The sequence below is a fragment of the Peromyscus leucopus genome, chromosome 8b, assembly GCF_004664715.2.
Source record: "Peromyscus leucopus breed LL Stock chromosome 8b, UCI_PerLeu_2.1, whole genome shotgun sequence".
Taxonomy (NCBI): Eukaryota; Metazoa; Chordata; class Mammalia; order Rodentia; family Cricetidae; genus Peromyscus; species Peromyscus leucopus.
In genome coordinates this window covers 67,444,768-67,465,259 of record NC_051086.1, presented here as the reverse complement: position 1 = coordinate 67,465,259, position 20,492 = coordinate 67,444,768, and the positions used below count along the sequence as shown (strand labels likewise).

Sequence of the window (20,492 nt, the reverse complement as noted above, 5' to 3'; positions counted from 1 at the left end):
GAAGTAGGAGCTCCAGGTGGATTCCAGCCTGGACTACCATAGTGAGTGCTTCAAAAGCAAAAACCAAAAGAGATAAGTAGACCCGTGTGCCAGGCTACACTGTATGGATATTTGAGTGGACATTTAATGGTTGCTACTTTGAAGAGCGGCCATTTGTTGCATCCTAGCCCTTTTACAGAGGAGAATCAGGTTCGTAGAGGAAGAGCAGGTCCCCCAGCATCACAAACCCCTGGTGTTGTGACAGGGTTCAAGGTGCTGCTTGTAATAGGCCTTTGAATGGTTTTCTGATCCGTGTGGCTCTTCTCTTTGTTCATAGGCGATCATTTGTTCCTTTTTGGCCGCTTCTGAAGTCTTAAAGAAGCTCCATATCAAGCAAGATCAAACAGCAGTCACTGTCAGCTACAGCATGGACCGTTTGGGTTCCTTGAGCAGTAAGTACCACGGGACAAGTCTCAGTGAAGATGGATAGCCAGCTAAAATAGAAGGTGATCGTGGGAGCAACACTTTCAAAGTTGAATGATAATGCCTGAAGAAAGTATGAATATCTCCTTAAAGGCAGATCAGCCAGTACCTATTGGTTGCCTACTGAACAGGACACAAATGTATCTATCACTCCAAGTCTTAGAATAAAGCCAAGCTGAGTGGACCAGCCACCATGTGATTGATCTGTAATTAAACATCTGTATTTCTGAGCTCAGGGTTTCATGTAGCTTAGACTGGGTGGGAACTGGCTTTGTAGCTAAGGAGGACCTTGAACTACTTATTTACCCAAGTGCTGAGAGTTCAGACATGCACTGTAATTGGATTTTGAAGAAATAAAAATCACAAAATTAGGCGATGCAAAGTAGATGTTCGTTAGTGTCCCGGTAAGAACCAGAAATGTATTCTTTGTTTCTTTGTCATTTTCTTAAAGGCATTCTGCATTTTCCCTACGTTTATTTAGAAAAGTAGACTCTGGACACATCTAGTTCTACATTTTCAGTTTAACAGTGCTCCAAGTATAGACTGAAACTACTCCCACCTTTTGGATTTATTTATTTATTGATTGATTGCTTTTTTGAGATGGAGTTTCTCTGTGTAACCTTGTTGGCTGTCTTGGAACTCACAGAGATCCTCCTGCCTCTGCCTTCCGAGTGCTGGGATTAAAGGCGTGTGCTACCACTGCCCGGCTACTTCCATCTTTGAAAACACAATTGTTAGAGTGTGTTGTAATGACACAGAGCAAGCTGCAGGACAGCCAGGGCTACACACAGAGAAACCCTGTCTCAAAAAAAAAAAAAAGAATTTCAGGTGCTGGAGAGATGGCTCCATAGTTAAGGTCATTGACTGGTCTTCCAGAACACCTGAGTTTGATCACCAGCAGCCACATGAGGGCTCACAACTGTCTGTAACTCCAGTCCCAGGGGATCTGACAGCTTCTGGCCTCTACAAGCACTACATCTACATGGTATACAGATGTTAATGCAGCTAAAACACCCATACACATAAAATAAAGGTTAAAAAAAAAAAGAATTTCAGACTTTTTCTCTCGTGAGTGTGCAAATACTTTCAGTTTACTTGCTTTTTCAACTCTGTTTATAGTTTTTGTTTTGTGTGTCTATGTGTTCACCTCTGTGAGTCTATGTGCACTATGTGTTTACAGGAGCCCATGAAAGCCAGAAAAGGGTTTGGGATCACTTGGAACTGGAATTACAGATGTGTGGGTACTGGGTACATAAACTAAATCTTCTGCAAGAGCAGTAAACACTCTTAAGCACCGAACCTTATATCTAGCTTTGTTTATATTTTTTTTAGACTTGTTTTTATTTTTATTTTATGTATATGGGTGTTTTGCCTGCATGTATGTCTGTGTACCACATGCATGCCTGATACCTCCAGAGGCCAAAAGAGGGAGTTACAGGTGGTTGTGAGTTGCCATATGGATGCTGGGAATTGACCCCTGGTCCTCTGGAATAGCAGCCAGTGCTATTAACTGCTGAGCCATTTCTCCAGCACAAAGATTTATTTAATGTTTAATTATGTGTGTGTATAGGAGTATATATATGTATATGTGAATGCAGGTACCCGAGGAGGCCAGAAGAAGGTGTCAAGATCCCCTGGCATTGATGTGACAGGCTGTTGTGAGCCATCCAGTGTGGGTAGTGGGAACCAAACCTCAGTCCTCTACAAGAGCGTGGTATGCTCTGAACTACAGAGCCTTCTCTTCAGCGCATTTACAGTGTTTTTGTTAATTTGGTCACATTGTAAAACTATTTCCTCAAAATTTTTTTATTTATTTTTTTTGTTTTTAATTATGTGTGTATTGGTATGTACACATGAGTGTGGGTATCCATGGAGGCCTGGCAGAGGAATTACAGGTGGTTGTGGATTATGTAACATAAATGTGCTCGTGTTATATAATTCATTCTTGCCCACACACATACACACAAAGTGGATAAATAAATGTAATAAAAATAAATAGACCTTCAAAATCTGGATCTATCTTCTGTGCACTCAATAATTTTAGAAAAATACATAGAGAGGGAGAAATGTGAAATGTTATACATATCAGAGATACTGATAAAGTAAAAAACTGGCCGGGCGGTGGTGGCGCATGCCTTTAATCCCAGCACTCGGGAGGCAGAGGCAGGCGGATCTCTGTGAGTTCGAGGCCAGCCTGGGCTACCAAGTGAGCTCCAGGAAAGGCGCAAAGCTACACAGAGAAACCCTGTCTCGAAAAACCAAAAAAAAAAAAAAAAAACAAAAAAAACTGTAAATGTTATCATTGCATACATGGCCACTATTCGGCCACTGGTTAGATTAGTTCTCAACCTTTTAGACCCAATTATTTCTTTTTATATTTCTCAAGTCTCTTATTAATTGAAAATGGAATACGTAGATACACATGTTTTCAAAAATGAAAATAATTCCATAGTAAAAGGAGTAATTTTTAATAAAATAATATAATTTATAGTAAAATAGCAAGTCTATCAGTATATTTTTAAGACATGATTACAGCCAGATGTGATGGCACATGTTTGTAATCCCAGCACTTGGGATGCTGAAGCAGGAGGATTATCTCTAGTTTAGAGAACAGCCTGAGTTACAGAGTACAACCTTGTCTCAAAAAAAGTGGGGGTGGAAAGAGGTGGGGGCAAGGACATAAAAGCAGCAAGAGACATGATGACTTCAGCAGTCAGCTGCTTAGACCCATAGGTTGAATCACTGCATCTTACCATTAGAAATGCGGGATGATTCAGACTGCTAGTGACGAAGAAATGCTACAAGTCTTAGTAATTCCTAGTCAAGTTCTGAACAAAACAGAATACAGCCTCCTCTTGAATTGTGTATACTTGTCATACTATAGTATTCAGATGTATTTAAACTGTCAAAATTTTTTCTTTGAGCCAGGCACTCACTAAGTAGCTCTAGCTGGTGTGGATCTCATAAAGATCTGCCTGCTTGTCTCCTGAATGCTGGGATTAAAGGCATGCACCACCACCACACCTAGCTGTCAAAAAATATTTCAGTTAGGGCTAGGACTAGCTCAGTGGTTCCTGCTGCACACCTGCTTAGCTAGCATGTACAAGGTCCTGGGTCAGATCCCCAACACGCTACCAAAAATATATAAATATTTTTTTACATGTGATATAGTAATTGGGAGGTATATTTTTCTATCTGCTTGAATTTTCAATGAGATAATCAAAAGTTGCTAAGGACTTGTTTCCCTGTATAGGAAGGAGTATCTTGAGTACTTCAGAATGTCTAGAATCCCAGTTGTTGTCTGCAAAACGTTACTAGTGCATCCTAGTCATTGTAGCAGCAAAAACCTGCCTTTTTTTTTTTTTTCAAGATGTCTTCCTAGGAGGTGGTGGAGAACCATCAGGTTAGTTAATTGATGCAGTGAACTGTTAAAAAGGATAGGAAAGAGTCAGCAGGATGGCTCAAGCCTGAGCACCTGAGTTCAATCTCTGGTTAACACATGGTGGAAGAAGAGAACTGACTCCCCAAAGTTTCCTCTGATCTGTGTATGCTGCTGCACACGTGCATGCACACAGATAATAAATAATAAAATGCAAGACAAAAAAATTAGAGCGGATCTCTGGCGATGACTTGGCCCTAGCAATCCAGGAACAGCCTTGACAATGGAGAGCCTGTCTCTTAAAAATCGAAACAAAGCCAGAGTTCAGGACATAGTGATTTGGTAAAGATTGGCCCTGGGGCTGGAGAGATGGCTGGTCACTTAAGGTGTTTTGTACTTGTAGGAGGCTGGAGTTTAGTTTCCAGCATGCACATCAGGTGGGCCACAGCTGCCTGTAACTCCAGCTCCGGGACCTGACACCTGGCCTACACGGGCACCTGCACTCACACGCACACATCACACATACATACAAACTCATGTAATTTATTTATTAATTAATTTATTTATTTTGGTTTTTCAAGACAGGGTTTCTCTGTGTAGCTTTGTGCCTTTCCTGGAACTCACTTGGCAGCCCAGGCTGGCCTCGTACTCACAGAGATCCACCTGCCTCTGCCTCCCGAGTGCTGGGATTAAAGGCGTGTGCCACCACCGCCTGGCCTCGTAATTTTTTTTTTAAGAATGACATCTAGCATCTTTTATTTTTTCACCAGAAGTGGTAGATGGTGAATGCTTGTAATCCCTCCACTTTGGAGGCAGAAGCAGGAAGATCAGCAGTTGAAGGTCATCAAAGTTGGAGACCAGCCTGGGCTACATGAGACCCTGTCTCAAAAGCATAACAAAAGGAAAAAGCTTCTGGAAATACTTTTTGTTTGTTTTTGATTTTTTGAGACAGGGTTTCTCTGTGTATCTCTGCCTGTCCTGGAACTCACTATGTCAACCAGGCTGACCTCAAACTCAATAGATCTGCCTGCCTCTACCTCCCAAGTGCTGGGATTAAAGGTGTGCGCCATCACGCCCGGCAGGAAAATACATTTCTTTATTCTGTCATTTTTCCTCTGTGTCTACATTTCAAAGCAAATCGCTGTTAGAGGAAGGAATGGTGCCTTGAAGGGTGTTTTTTAGCTTTAGGGAGGAAAATGCTGTTAGATAATATGAGAGCTTCTGCCCCAAACTAAACAAAGTAGGTTCCTCCATCTCCCTTCCAGGACCTTTGTCCCACATCCCTGTGGGTAAGCACAGAGAGTGGTCGGTGGCCCTGACTTCAGGGAGACTGGATTTGGGGCAACCTGGACCATACATACCTACAGTTTTAGAGCACTGGGAGGTTTATATTGTACCCTTTGCCTTCATAATTCAGAGGCCTGCTGTTTTTACCAGAACAAGAGCAGGTCTGCAATGTTTGTGTTTCCCTGGGGGAGAAGTCTCAACCTGGACACAAAGCTTAAGTCCCAAATCGGGATTCCCCCGACTTGAGGAAAATTCAAACTTGCAGAGAAGTTGGAAGAACAGGACAGGGACTGCTTGTGCGCTGGGGCAGTTGTTAGCATTTGGTCTGGTTTGCCTTGTATGTGTGGGCTGTGTAGGGCATGCGCCCGTTTTCCTTTTCCTTGTGGCAAAGTGGGCTTTGCAAAACCTTAGAAGTTCTGTTAAGTTTTCTGCAGGCGCCTTCTGCCCCCATCCATGTTTGGAGCAGTGGTGCCCTGGAGGAAGGCACGTTGTCGTGGAATAGAAAGGAGAGTGCTCTTGTGTGTGTGTAGAGTAAGCTTGTCCCACCCGCGTGTGTGCGTCAGCAGTCACCGTCTTCAGCCATTTGCAGAGCGTCACCTTTTGCACGTAGTGGTGTGCAGGAGTTTTCAACTTGTTTGTCTGCTCTGTTCTAGATGATCCATCTGATAAGCCCCCTTGCAGAGGCTGCTCCTCCTACCTCATGGAACCTTACATTAAGTGTGCGGAGTGTGGGCCTCCTCCTTTCTTCCTGTGTTTGCAGGTAACTCCCGAGGAGAGGGTGTCTCTCCTGGTCTGTTTTGTGGATGCAGTAACTTGAGGTAGCCTAGGACGACACTGCATGAACTCTCTCCTGCAAGTGGTCCTCCCTCTTACACTTTCCCAGGACGTTCGGAAGCAGCAGATGAATGAGACAGACAGTGTGAACTGTTCCACAGAGCATCTCAACTTCACGCTTACCACTTTTCCCAGTAAATTTAAAGTATTTAGATTACAGGAATCAGAACTGACAGGTTGTTCCTTTTGATCTCAGTTTATTAGCTTGTTAGAGTGGTCTTTGTAGAGATGACAAGGGAACAAACTATTTTGTGGGTTATATTAGGAGTAATACTGGTTATAAGTGTGCCAGGTAGTATTTGAATACTTCACTTGAATCATCCCCTAAGTCATCACTACCATGCTATGGAGTGAATAAATAAATATCTGCATTTTACGGATGAAACTCAGCCAAAGAAAGCCTAAATGGTTTGCTTGTTGGGAATATCAGGTCTTACCCAATCTAAGACACTTGGTTATAAGAAGTATTCGAGGATTGGCAGAGAAGGCTCAGCGGGTACAGTGTTTGCTGTGCTGTGCAAGCCTGAGGACCTGAGTTTGAATCCCTAGCATCCACCTAAAACCTGGGCATGGTAGCATTTGCCTGTGACCCCATACTGGGGAGGGAGTGGAGACAGGGGGAGCCTGGGGGCTTGTTAACCAGCCAGACTCGCTGAAATGACAAACTCTAGGTTCAGTGAGAGACCCTGTCTCGAAAAACAAAAGGGAGAGCAATAGAGGGAGACTCCCAGTGATGGCCTCCATAAGGACATGCATTGGCGAGTGACCTACAAACCCACGAGCGCACACATCCAGCATTTCCAGTTTTAGACGTGTTAAAATGTGAAAAGTGGCTGATGAAAGTTGTGATACACCTTGAGTTATAAGATTATATACTGGGCATGGGGTGCCTTTTGGGAGGATGAATAGCAGGAAGGAAGATGAAGACAGCCTGGGATACATAGCAAAATTCTTTTTGGAATACCCAAAACAAGAGACAACCCCAGCAACCTACAGCTCATAACACTAGAGCACCCTAGGCTGGGAGTGGTAGTGAATGCCTATAATTTCAGAACTTTAGAAGTGGGGAGACAGGAAGATCAAGAGTTCGAGGCCAGCCTGGACTACATAGGGAGATTAAGACTAACCTGAACTACATGAGACCCTGCCTCAAATTAAAAGGAAGGAAGGAAGGAGAGAGAGAGAGAGAGAGAGAGAGAGAGAGAGAGAGAGAGAGAGAGAAAGAGAAAGAAAGAGTAGAGCACCCTCAACCCCTCTTTGGTCTTGTTTTTTATTTCAGTTGATTATTTTTGGTATTTTGAGACAGGGTATCTCTACATAGCCTCAGTTCTCCTGCAACTAAGTAGACCAAACTGGCCTCGAACTTGCAGAGATTCACCTGCCTCTGCCTCATAAGTGCTGGGATCAAAGTTGTGCACCACCAAGCCTGGCTTTTATTTTGTTTTTTAAAGATGTGATCTCATGTAACCTAGCTTGCCTTGAACTGGCTGTGTAGCTGAGTGAGGATGACTCTTGATCCTCCTAGTTCCACCCCCCAGATGCTGGGGTTGAGTCCCCTGCTTTGTGTATGTGTGGCAAGCACTCTACCAACTGAGCCTCATCCCAAGCCCTAAGGGAAAAAAAATTTTTTTTTAATGTAGCTTTTGGTAATTTTAACTTTTTTTCTTCACAGTGTTTCACAAGAGGATTTGAGTACAAGAAACATCAGAGTGATCATACTTATGAAATAATGGTAATGATAACGTTGATAGAAACTTTCATTCCTTTTTCAAGTATTTAGACTGAGAACTAATTTTCTTTATTTCCATGTGTTTCTATCCTTTTTCTCTTCTGAATTTGATAATTATCTAGTAGGCTTTTTAGTTCTTTGTAACCTATTAAGATATTTAAATATAAAAATAGCTTAGCATGTGGGGCGGCGGTGGCGCTTGCCTTTAATCTCAGCACTTGGGAGGCAGAGCCAGGTGGGTCTCTGTGAGTTCGAAGCCAGCCTGGTCTGCACAGTGAGACCCAGGACAGGCACCAAAACTACATGGAGAAACCCTGTCTCAAAAAACAAAACAAAAATAGCTTAACATGTATATACATATGTGGTAGTTTGAATGTAATTAGTCCCCTAATCTCATAGGGAAGTGGCACTATTAGGCGTGGCTTTGTTGGAATGGGTATGGCCTTGTTAGAGGAAGTGTGTCACTGTGGGGGTGGGCTTTGAGGTTTCCTATGTTCAGGATACCACTGAGTGTCTCAGTTGACTTCCTGTTGCCTGCAAGATGCAGCTACAGCTCCACTTCTGCCTGCACACTGCCATAATGATGATGTTAATGGACTGAACCTCTGTAAGCAAGCCGCCCCTCAACTAGATGTTTCCTTTACAAGTGTTGCCATGGTGTCTCTTCACAGCAGTAGAAAGCCTAAGACACAAATACTGTGAAAATGACAACAGTGTGGTGGTTCATGCCTGTAATCCCACTTAGACAGGAGGGTTGCTGTGACTTGATGTAGTGTGAGACCCTGTGTGGTGGTTTACATGAGAATGGTCCTAGTCTCAGGCATTTGAATACTTCATCCCCATTCGGTGGCTGTTTGGGAAGTAACTTTACTTTTCTATTGCTGTGATGAAACACTATGACCAAGGCAACTTATACAAGGAAGGGTTTATTTGAGGCTTATAGTTCCAGAAGGATAGGAGTCCATCCATCATGGAGGGAACATAGCTGTAGGCAGGCAGGCATGGCACAGAGGTAGCAGCTGAGAGCTCACATCCTGATCCACAAACAGGAAACAGAGGTTAGGGTGACAGGAAGTGTCACACCTCTCCCAATAAAGACCATACCTCCTAGTCCTTCCCAAACAACCACCAAATGGGGACCAAGTATTCAGATATCTGAGACTTGCGGGGCCCATTTTCATTCAAACAACTATATCCTGTTTCAGAAAACAAACAATAGGGCTGGAAAGATGGCCTATCAACTGTTCTTGCAGAGGACTGGAATTCAGTTCCCAGCACTGATCTTGGGCAATGCACAACTCCCTATATCTGCAGCTCCGAGGAAACCGATGCCTTCTTCTGCACTCCATAGATACCTCTGTAGATAGACTTGCTTTTCCTACGCCAACCACAGATAACGACATGGAAACTTATTATTAATTATGAAAGCTAGGCCTTAGCTTAGGCTTGTCCCATTATCTCTTATAATTACATTAGTCTACGTTTTGCCTCATGTCTTTTTACCTTCCTTTTATCTTGCACCTATTTCTTCTCTGTCTGGCTAGCCACTCTGCCCCTTCTCTCTCTGCCTGGAAGTCCCACCTATACCTCCTGCCTAGCTGTTGGCCGTTTAGCTTTTTATTACACCAGTCACAGCAATACATTTCACACAGTGCACAAATATCCCACAACATACCTCACTCATATATGCACAGTCACACCCACACCCCATAATTAAAAATAAAATAAATATTTTTTTAAAAAAGACCAAACAAGATAAAGAGAATTTGAAGAGACAAACTAGTTAATAGGCCAGAAAAGATTTGGCTCTGATTTGAGTGATGGCATTACGACCTTTAAAGAGAAAGTGCGTCACTCTCCCAGCCGGGCCCGGAGTTCAGTAAGCCAATGTGAATAATCAGGTCTTTTGACAGGCATATGTATGTACCTTGTTAAAACAGTTTTGTCTGGAGGCTGGGGTTCTAGCTCAGTGGCAGAGGCCCCCCCACCCCCCAGTGTGTACCAAGCTTTGGATTTGATCCCTAGCACTTTGGGGGGGGAAGTTTTGTCTGTTTTCATAGTACTTAAAGCAAGTTTTCAACGGTTAGTACAGTTTTTCTTACAGTAATAATTCCACAGTGTAGATTAATCTTTTGGCACTGTATTAGTTTTCTACAGTTGCTATTACAAATGATCAAGAATTAAGTGGCTTAAGACAACACAGTTCAACGAGTCAGATCAGTGGGCTTCCTGGTTTATGGCAGGTCTTGAGAGGCTGACGTGGAGGTGTTTGACCAGCCGGAGCTTTTATCTTGACACCCTGGGGGAGAATCTGTTTCTGGGTTCATGCAGGTTATTGGCAGAATTGGCTGCCTGGAGATTGAAGGACTGGGTGCCTCTGTTTCCTGGCCGGCTGTTGGCTAGAGTTTGTTCTTTGCTTCTAGAGGCTGCCTTGGCTCCCGGCCACTTTTTGCCATCTCCAAAGCCAGTGACACTGGGAGTCCTTGAGGACAAGCTGATGAAAGTGCTTGAGCCTCTGACCTACTGCTTTGTCCTGCTTAGGCAGTTTCTCTCCTTCTGCCTTCCTCTAATACCCAACAGAGGTTTTTTTTTGTTTTTTAATTTATTTTATGTGTGTTTTGGCTGCATATATGTTTGTGTACCACGTGATGCCTGGTGCTCCCAGAAGAGGGTGTCAAATCCCCTGGACAGTTGTGAGCCACCCATATGGATTCTGGGATTTGAACCCAGGTCCTCTGGAAGATAATCAATCTCTTAACCACTAAACCATCTCTATAGCTCCCCTCTAATACTTTAAAGGACTTAATTGTATGACTTCATTGTACCCACCTGGATAAACCAGGCCTTTCCCCTACTTTGCTAGTTGTTAGTAATTTTAATTCTATCTGCAGAGTGTTTAATTTTAATTCTATCTGCAGTACTTAGTGCTTGATGGAATAGTAGACAGGAATCTTGGGAGAAATGTGGAATATGTTTAGAATTCTGCCAATCGTGTAATTCACAGCACATTTATGTGTGTTTCATAAAAGATTAGAAAGAAAGTGGGCCTGTTGGTGTATGCCTTTAATCCCAGCACTCAGGAGGCTGAGGCAGGTGGATCTGTGTGAGTTTGAGGCCATCATGGTCTACATATTGAGCTCCAACTCAGAAAAGGCTATATAGCCGGGTGTTGGTGGCGTACGCCTTTAATCCCAGCACTCGGGAGGCAGAGCCAGGTGGATCTCTGTGAGTTCGAGGTCAGCCTGGGCTACCAAGTGAGCCCCACGAAAGGCGCAAAGCTACACAGAGAAACCCTGTCTCGAAAAACCAAAAAAAAAAAAAAAAAGAAAAAAAAGAAAAGAAAAGACTATATAGTGAGATCCTGTATCAAAAAAAAAAAAAAAAGACTTCCAAGCTAGGGGTGTAATTCAGCTGGCAGAGTATTTGCCTAGCATACGTAGACCCTGCATTCTCTCCTCAGTTCCACATAAAACCCGGCACAGTGGCACAGGTAAATCTCTGGGAGTACTTGGGAAATGAAGCGGCAAAGGTCTTTCTCATTTTCTACATGGTAAGTGGGTAAGTTGGAGGCTACCCAGGGATACATAAGACCTTATTTCAAAAACAAAATAAAAACAAAAGCATTCAGAAAGAGTGAGTCAACATGAATTTGATCATTTATTGATTCCTGTTAGTATTCCTGCACCTATAATACTGGGAGTCATGTTCTAGACTACAATGAATTAGTCAAAGAAAAGCAATTTAATAAGAGCTGTGGGAGAATAACCAGCTGCCTTTCCTTATAGTTTTCAGTCTCTCCTTTAAAAAATAGTTATTATTTTTGTTTTATTTTGAGACAGGGTTTTTCTGTGTAGCCTTGGCTGCCCTGGAACACTCTTCTCAAAGGCCTCAAACTCACAGAAATCAGCCTGTCTTTGCCTCCCCAGAGCTGGGTTTAAAGATGTGTGTCACCATTGCTCAACTTTTTTGTTTGTTTTTAATTATGTGCCGATGTGTGTGCTTGCGTATGGATAGGTACATGTGAGTTCAGGTGTCAACTGAGGCCAGAGGCATCCAATCATTCAGAGCTGGAGTTACAGACAGTTTTAAGGTACTTGACATGGGTTCTGGTAACCAAACTCAGGTCTTCTAGGAGAGTAGCAACTGCTCTTAATCCCTGAGTCATTTCTCCAGCCTGCAGTCTCTTTTTTAATTTGAAGGTTTTTGGGTCTTTTGGGTTTTCTTTTTCTTTTTTTGAGTTTTTTGAGACAGAGTCTCCTGTAGCTCAGGCTGGCCTCAAATTTGCTTTGTAGCTAAGGATGGAAGTCTCATATTCACTAATTGGAACAATAACCAAAACATTCCCCCTTTTGCCAGTTGCAAGTGTTATACATGAGTCATGAGTCCCCCAAAGACCATCAGGGTTCCAAGTTCGTATGCAAAGCAAAGGGCCTTTATTGCAAGCTCGAGCTTGGGCTTCCTATCCATGCCTACACAGCTGTTGGATCAGGGAGAGCATCGAGCTCAGTTATGGCTGGGTTTTTAAGGAGTAAAGGATGTGGGGTAGGGGAATTCTGGATTCAGATGGGGGTTGAACTCCTGATTGAGCAGGAGTGGGGTAACGGAAGTCTTGTCAAACAGTGATTGGTACTGGCATTGATGCAAGGAAATTCCTAACCTATAGACGAGTTATGTAAGCTCTCCTTAATGTTCTGGAGCATCTAGTACTTGTTTTTCTCAATTTTGACTGGTCCCCTGAGGGGTACAGTTTGTGGGTTTTCCTGGTTATTGTAATGGTAAGGCCTAGTCCCGGTATTGTTAGTCTGTAGGCTGTCGAGGCTGCACTAAAGTTAGGCCTCTTCACGTGTTGAATGAAGGTTTGGAAAGTAGGGTCAGAACAGCTTTGTGTCTGAGTTCATTTCACCAAAGTTACTATATCTTCAGAAAATGGATTCACTTCTTCCAAAGCCACATAAGACTGTCTAGACTCAGATTTTGTAATTTGTCTTATTTTAATTATTTTTGTGGTGCAGGAGATTGGATCACATGCTGTATCCCCAGTATCCAAATTTATACATTTGAGATGGTAAAATAACCCTTACGAGATCATTATGTAGCTTGGGTAGTTTGTAGTCATGCTTAGCCACTGCAGGAAGGCTGACTGTGAGTCTTTGTAGCTATTCTGAGCACCACTTCGTCTTCTATATAATGCTAAAAAGTTTCACTTCATCCAGGTCCACTTAATTCTTACTACATCATCCTCTCTCACATGTTCCCCTCACATACCTTTCAGGGATATGAACTCAAGGGAGCCTCTGGGGGCCTGCTCATACTCTCCACCTTCTATTAGCCGAGTCCAGCAATTCTTTCCTTCTATAGACGTGATGACCAGCTTTTGGCTGGTCTACACCCCAAGCCTCTAAAATCTTGGGGTTTTTTTTTTTAAGCACGAAGCATCTGATAACTTTAAATGGTTTCAGTACTTTTCTCGTCTCGCAGTGCTGTATTTTGGGGAGTTACTCATGCTGTGGTGGGTGGTGCATTAATAGAGATTTCTGAATTCTGTAGCTATTTTTGTCTTGTGATTCTTAGGACCTTGAGCAAGAGAAGGCAGCTCCTCTACCACACCCTTTATGACATTAATTCTTAGACTTTATATTACCTGGAGCTTCTTAGAACTATAGATTTCTAGGTCCCACTGTTAGAAATTCTAACCCAAGTTTGGGTCAAGGATTGAATAACATTGAATTTCAAGAAGAAAGGGGGAGGGGCTTTTTTTCTTCTTGAAGTTCAATGTTATTTCATGAACCCTTGTGTTGTTCTTATGCAGTGCAGAAAGTTTAGGGTTTTCTCTGTGTAGCTTTGGGGCCTGTCTTGGAACTTGCTCTGTGGACCAGGCTGGCCTCGAACTCACAGAGATCCTCCTGCCTCTGCCTCCCAAGTGGCATGTGCTACCGCCGCCCGGCTGTAGGAAGTTTTTATTATAAATTGGTGAGGGATAATAATCACTATTCTGAAACAGTTTTAGAAATAACAGACCTGTTGTCTTAGTTTAGGTTTTTGTTGCTGTGAAGAGACACCTGTAGCAGGAATCTTCAAAGTTCTTATTAATAAAATCAAACCCGAGGCGAGTTATTGGGGTCCATGCTGGTAGATCAGAGAGACAGAACAAGCCACAGCTATCTCACCTCGACGGATCCTCAGCTGGTCTTGTCTCCTCAGACTGGAGGCCTCTGAGTCCTCATCCGGAATGGATCTCAGCTGAATTACTGCTCAAAAGCCTGAATGCTTAACCAGCCAAAATCTTAACCAGCCAAATGCCTAACCAGCCAAAAGCTTCTAGTTTCTGGTCCTCACGCCTTATATATCTTTTTGCTTTCTACCACCACTCCCTGGGATTAAAGGCTGGCTTTCTGGGATTAAAGGCGTGTCACCATGCTTGACTATTTCCAATGTGGCCTTGAACTCACAGAGATCCAGAGGGATTTCTATCTCTGGAATGCTAGGATTAAAGGTGTGAGTGCCACCATTTTCTAGCCTTTGTATCTAGTGGCTGTCTGTTCTCTGACCCCAGATAAATTTATTAGAGTACACAATATTTTGGGGAACACAATACCACCACAGACACCCTGGCCATGGCAACTCTTATAAAGAAAACATTTAATTGGGGTGGCTTACAGTTTCAGAGGTTCAGTCCATTATCATCATACAGGGAGCATGGTGTCCTGCAGGCCGATGAGGTGCTGGCTACATCTTGACCAGAAGGCAGCAGAAAGTCAACTAAAAGTCACACTGAGGGAAGTTTGAGCAAAAGAGACCTCAAAGCCCACCCCCACAGTAACACACTTCCTCCAACAAGGCTACACCTCCTAATAGTGCCACTCCCTTTGGGGGCCATTTTCTTTCAAACCTGTCAACCAATGTGTGACTTCATATTTGCATATCTTTATTGTGCTTGCCAGGTTAAATGTGATTGGTATGAGTTTAATATATGCATGGACTCTGAAATTTCACTCTCACCTCATAATAAGTTCATATGGTAGGCTTAGATCAAAATGTGTTGCCTGTTAGTACAGTGATTTTGCTAATAAGACAGATTCCCCCCCAGCTGAGGACCAAACCCAGGTCCTTGCACTTGCTAGGCAAGCGCTCTACCACTGAGCTAAATCCCCAACCCCAAGACAGACTTTTTTTAAGTCACCAACAAAAGCTATAAGAAGTTGTAAATGCCTGTGGAATCTGAAAAGCTTGTATTATTTTCTTGTTTTACTTTTATCATAGAAAATTTCAGACAAACGTGGAAGCAAATAGTGTTTAGCTCTTTATTTCATAGTTGCAGTTTGAAGTAGAGACTGCTTTATTACCTCCCACAGTTGCTGTGGCTTAGGAATTCCGATGAGACCCAGAGCAGTCGGTCCTCGGCACTCCATCCTGGGGCTCTGAATCCCAAGTGGCACCTCAGGAGGTTGAGGAGGTTTTCCTTTGACTCTTTCTAGCTGTCACTTCCCCAAGGGACTTGATTGTTCTGCATTGTCTCCAGGCCTCTCCCCTTCACAGAGTCTCTCCACACAGTCTTTACAGCTTGTTTACTTGGTGGCTTAATACAAACATAGACACTACCAAGCTTAAGTCACAGGTCCAGCCCATGATTCTGAGTTTGTCAGGAGGGACCATGGAAACCAGCTACCTCATAAACTAATTTCCATTATGCCATCACAAGTTTTTTTTCCCCCCTAATATTTATTTATATCTTATGTGTATGGGTATTTTGCCTGCATGTATGTCTGCGTACCACATATGTTCATTGCTCACAGAGGCCAGAAGAGGTCGTCTTAGAACTGAGTTACAGGTGGTTGTGAACTGCCATGTGCATGCTGGAAATCAAGCCTGGGTTCTGCAAGAGCAGCAGTCTCTCACTAAATCTCTCATTGAGATTACACTGTCATGTTTTGCCTAGTCTTTTTAAACCGTGTACCACAATTGGGGTTCCTGCATGTCATTCCTACCCCTTTTCTTAACCAAATCATTTTTTCCCTTAGACCTCGGACTTTCCTGTTCTTGACCCCAGCTGGACTGCTCAAGAAGAAATGGCCCTTTTAGAAGCTGTAATGGACTGTGGCTTTGGAAATTGGTAAGAGTTTAATATTGATTGCTCTGTCCTCATGGGTTCAGAAGAGAAGCCACCGTTGAACCATAACAGCAGAGAGCCTCAGAAAGTGTAAAGCTGTGCTGCTTTCCTGATGACCAGGGACTCGGAGACAGTTTCTTGTCCATGTACACATCTTCTAGGCCTGAAATACCTTGGAATGCTTAGTGGTTCATGCCTGAGCAGTTCTCAGAGGTTACATTATTACATTTCTTTGGATACAGCAACACCAAGATTGTTCTTCCTGAGTTGTGGAAAAGTATAGGTTACTAATTATTTCTCCCTTCTGGTTTTACAGATTTCTGGGCACACAATGCTAATTTAAAAATGTGTGTGCCTATGTAGGGGGTTATGTGTGTTGGGGGTGTGGCTGGCTGAAGATTCACACACACACACACACACACACACACACACACACATACACACACACACACACACACACACACACACACACACACACCCGCGAGTGCATGCATGCCTGTGTGTGTGGTGGCTGGAGATTATTATCAAATGTCTTCCTGTCTTTTACTTTCCATATTATTTTTGAGACAAAGTCTCTCAATCTGGAGGTTGTAGTTTCAGCTACTGTGGGCTGGCCAATTAGCCCCCAGGATCTGTCTATCTCTGCCTCTGAAGTGCTAGAGTTACAGATGCAAGGAACAGAGGGTATGAACTCAGGTCTCTTGTGCCTGCACAGAGAGCACTTTATCCACTAAACCATCTCTCCAGCTCCCCAGTGTTACATTTTAGGAACACTCATTCTGATAATTTTGTTTTGTGAACTAGACAACAGATATGTTATTAAACATATTTTGTTCATGAAGCATCTGAAGTGTAGAGAGTTAAACTCTTTCTCATTTTTCATAACTTCTTAGTGAAGGAACCTCCTGCATCTTCCCTAATTGCTAGTGCTCATAGTCAGTCCTTCCTTGTGTTATTAGGTGTGCTACCCTCTCTATGTCCAGGGTCCAGAGGGGGACCAGAGCTCAGCCCACATTTTGTTTCCATTCATTCATTTAGCACCTACGCATCATGAAATCTTGTGTGTTCTAGTGAATACCAAAGATGTAACAAATGGATCACTTGTGGGCAGCTTACTAGTCATCTTTGCCCGAGGCTTTATTCTTTTTCTCTAGTAGGCCAGTCCTCCTCATCTTCCTTCCCTCTTAGCACAGACTAGGAAAAAATCTGTTACTGTATGGTGGAGATAGCTCCGTGTGAGAGCTTTTGCTCAGCATATGTGAGGTGTTTAGGTTCAATCCCCATCACTACCCAGAAGATTCTAGCTGCTTCTATATCCAGTGTGGATAAGGGACTATGGTTGGTGGTAAGAGCACAAGAGTTTAGGTTCCTGCCTTCCTCTAGGCTCTCTGCCCAGTAAGAGAATCAAGCTGTCTACAGTTGACTGAAGTACACAGCAGCAGGTGATGTCCTGGGGAAGGGCTCTGAGAGTGAGCTTGAGGAGTGAGGAGGGGAACTAAGAGTTCACCTCCATCTGCATCACCTGAGCAGACTCAGCAGTCTCAGAAATTCTGGCTTTGTCTCTTGAGCAAGTATATTATTTCTTTGGGTATCTTTTTATTATTATTATTATTCTGTGAAATAGAAATAACAATACACTACAAGGCTAATACTAAGGTGATCTTAGATTAATGTCTGGGTGTATATAGCTCACTGCCTTGCCATATCCATGGGAATTCTAGTGAAGAAATATCTGTTTATGACATGTGTTTTGTATACTATAAAACATGCAAAAATAAAACTAGACTTAGGTATTTTTTTAGACAGGGTCTCACCAGGTAGCATTGGCTGGCCTGGAATTCTGTGTAAACCAGCTAGCCTTAAATTTACAGAAATCCACCTGCCTTTACCTTTCAAGTGCTAGGACTTAAGGTGTGTGCCACCATGCCTGGCACTTTTGTACATTTTGCACATTCCAAAATGATTTCTGTTGTTATTGATGATCTTTTAAGTTTTTTTAAGGGCTTATTTATTTTTTAAATTTATGTGCATGTGCGTGCGTGCGTGCGTGCGTGCGTGCGTGCGTGCGTTTGTGTATCTATGTGATTGTTGTCACTCACGTTCACATGCCAAGGAGGCCAGAAAGGGAGTGGAGTTACAGGCACTTGTTGAGCACTGAAGAAAATACTTTTAACTTCTGAGCCAGCTCTCAGCCCCCTTAAAAATTTTCAGTCACATTTATTATGGTGTATGTGTTTGGGCACACACATGTGATGGTCATTTAGTCACATTTATTATGGTGTATGTGTATGGGCACACACGTGTGACGGTCATTTAATCACATTTATTAGGGTGTATGTGTACGGGCACACACGTGTGACGGTCATTTAGTCACATTTATTAGGGTGTATGTGTATGGGCACACATGTGTGACGACCAAAGGACAACTGGCAAGAATTGCTTCTCTCCCTCCACCTTTTGGAGAAGGGGCTGTTTGTTTTCTTTTTTGTTTTGTTTATCAGACAGCGTTCTCTCTATGTGGTCCTGGCTGTCCTAGAACTTAGTATACAAGCTTGGCTGGCCTCAAACTCACAGAGATTCTCCAGCTTCTACCTCTCAAGTTCTAATATTAAAAACATAAGCAACCACACCTGGCTTTTTATAAGACATTGTCTCACCCGATAGCTCTGGCTAACCTAGAACATGAAGAAACTCACAGGGTACCTGCCTCTACCTTCCCAGTGTTGATATTATAGGCATTGCCACCATGCCTGGCTCCAAGGTGACTTCTTACTTATAACAATTCTTTCTCTGACCTACCTTGGGGAAATTTCTAGATGATGGTGATGATGATATTTGAAACAAGGTTTCATGTATCTATCTCAGACTGGTCTTTGAACACAATATGTAGCCAAAGATGACCTTGAATTCCTGACCCTTCTGCCTCTGCCTCTTTTGTATTATGATTACAGATGTGTACTGACTGCCATGTCTGGGCTTCATGCATTCTTGGTGAAAACACTTGACCAAACCGAGCCTCATACCCAACCTGAAAATTTATGGGTCAAAAAATAGTCATCTTTCCTAATGGGAAGGAAAGATCCCTTTATTGTTTCTATCTTGAAGTAGCAGGATTTGGATCACATGTCACAAATATCAGTAGTGTATCTGTCTCACTGTTTTGCTGACATCTACTTGAAGGTATCAGATTATTGGCTTTTTTTGTTTTTTTTTTTTTTTTTTTTTGGTTTTTCAAGACAGGGTTTCTCTCTGTAGCTTTGTGCCTTTCCTGGAACTCACTCTGTAGCCCAGGCTGGCCTCGAACTCACAGAGATCTGCCTGGCTCTGCCTCCCAAGTGCTGTGATTAAAGGCGAGCACCACCGCCACCACCCGGCCAGATTATTGATTTTATGTTGACTGCAATGTGCAATTTTTATTTGACTGCAAATATGGAATGAACTAACCAAGCTTTCAATGGTCTATATCAGTAAGAAAACTACTCTTCACTCTTTTTCCACATTTTTCTAGGCAGGATGTAGCTAATCAGATGTGCACCAAAACCAAGGAGGAATGTGAGAAGCACTACATGAAGCATTTTATCAATAACCCTCTGTTCGCATCCACCCTGCTAAACCTGAAGCAAGCTGAGGCAGCCAGAACTGCTGACACAGCCATTCCATTTCACTGTAAGTGCCTTCTTATTTGGGGAAGAGGTACTCAGTCCATGCTTGGGCTGTTTCCATAGCAGGTAAACCATGATATGATGACTTGGACAGATAAGAACTTCTGGAAGATAAGAGGAGTTTGGTATGATAGCTCTTGAGTCAGGGCCATGATACAGCAAGGAGGGAACACATCCCAGAGGTCAGAGTTGTAGCCTCCCACTCTGGATCTATTTGAATATATTAGTTAACTTAATGATTGCTTCTGTAAAATGTAATGTTCAAAAGGGCCCAAGCTCTCTATGCTGTCATTTGTTACAAGTCTTATCATCCCTTTGGATTGTTTATAATTCAGTAGGAGTTGCTTACCAGGATCCAGTATTGCCTCAGTGTTAAGTCCAAGGGGTAATTTGTTCTTTTTATTCATTTGGTTATGGCAGTGAAGGCAGTCTTTTTTAAAAATCTTACATGCCTGTGGGGATCAGTGAGTCTTTCACTATAGTATAACCAAAAGCTGAGGAATTACAAACAAGCATCTTCTGTGAATGGCCCCAGAGTACCAGTGATGTATGAATGCTCTCCCAGTGGCCTCCCTTTCCTCACTTCTGGAAGCAGCTTTGTGGCTGACTGCCTCCGAGGTTGCTGATGCCACCTGTTTGAATAGTACTTCGGATGTTAGCGCTTCCCTCAAGTCCATTAGGCCTGTTTGTTCCTAACAGCAACCCAGTGAAATCAATGGAACGGATGCTTTTGTGTTATACACAAGGAAACAGATTTTTTTAAAAGCTGAACAATTTGTACAGAGTTGTAGAACTGTTGTAGGCTAGCGCTGGGACTCAGCTGGATGAACTTCAAAATCCAGGATGTTTTGCTTCTGAGTTGGCTGAGATCTGTAAGTTGATAGTGGTCCTGCTACTCAAAGGACCGGGCGGACACTGACAGGATACTTGAGTCCTATAACAACAGTGGAGGAAAATGTCTTTGGTTTGTTTCCTTTTGTTTTTCATTCATTTTGGGAAAAATCAGAGGGCAAGGCTACAGGATGGCTCAGC

The 20,492-nt window shown here is 42.9% G+C and overlaps 1 protein-coding gene across 3 annotated transcripts in view; it reads left to right on the top strand.

Moving 5' to 3' along the window:
- The window catches only part of Tada2a (transcriptional adaptor 2A), a 47,813-nt gene that overhangs the window by 1,541 nt on the left and 25,780 nt on the right, over positions 1-20,492 (top strand). For 2 of the 3 annotated variants that reach the window (XM_037201537.1, XM_028890512.2), the window contains exons 2-6: positions 317-431; positions 5,782-5,888; positions 7,635-7,694; positions 15,710-15,801; positions 19,307-19,464. In XM_037201537.1, the coding sequence (XP_037057432.1) occupies positions 407-431; positions 5,782-5,888; positions 7,635-7,694; positions 15,710-15,801; positions 19,307-19,464 (442 nt within the window). In that variant the 5' untranslated portion in view covers positions 317-406. The remainder of the gene's footprint in view (positions 1-316; positions 432-5,781; positions 5,889-7,634; positions 7,695-15,709; positions 15,802-19,306; positions 19,465-20,492) is intronic. The other variant, XM_028890513.2, reaches the window with a different exon arrangement.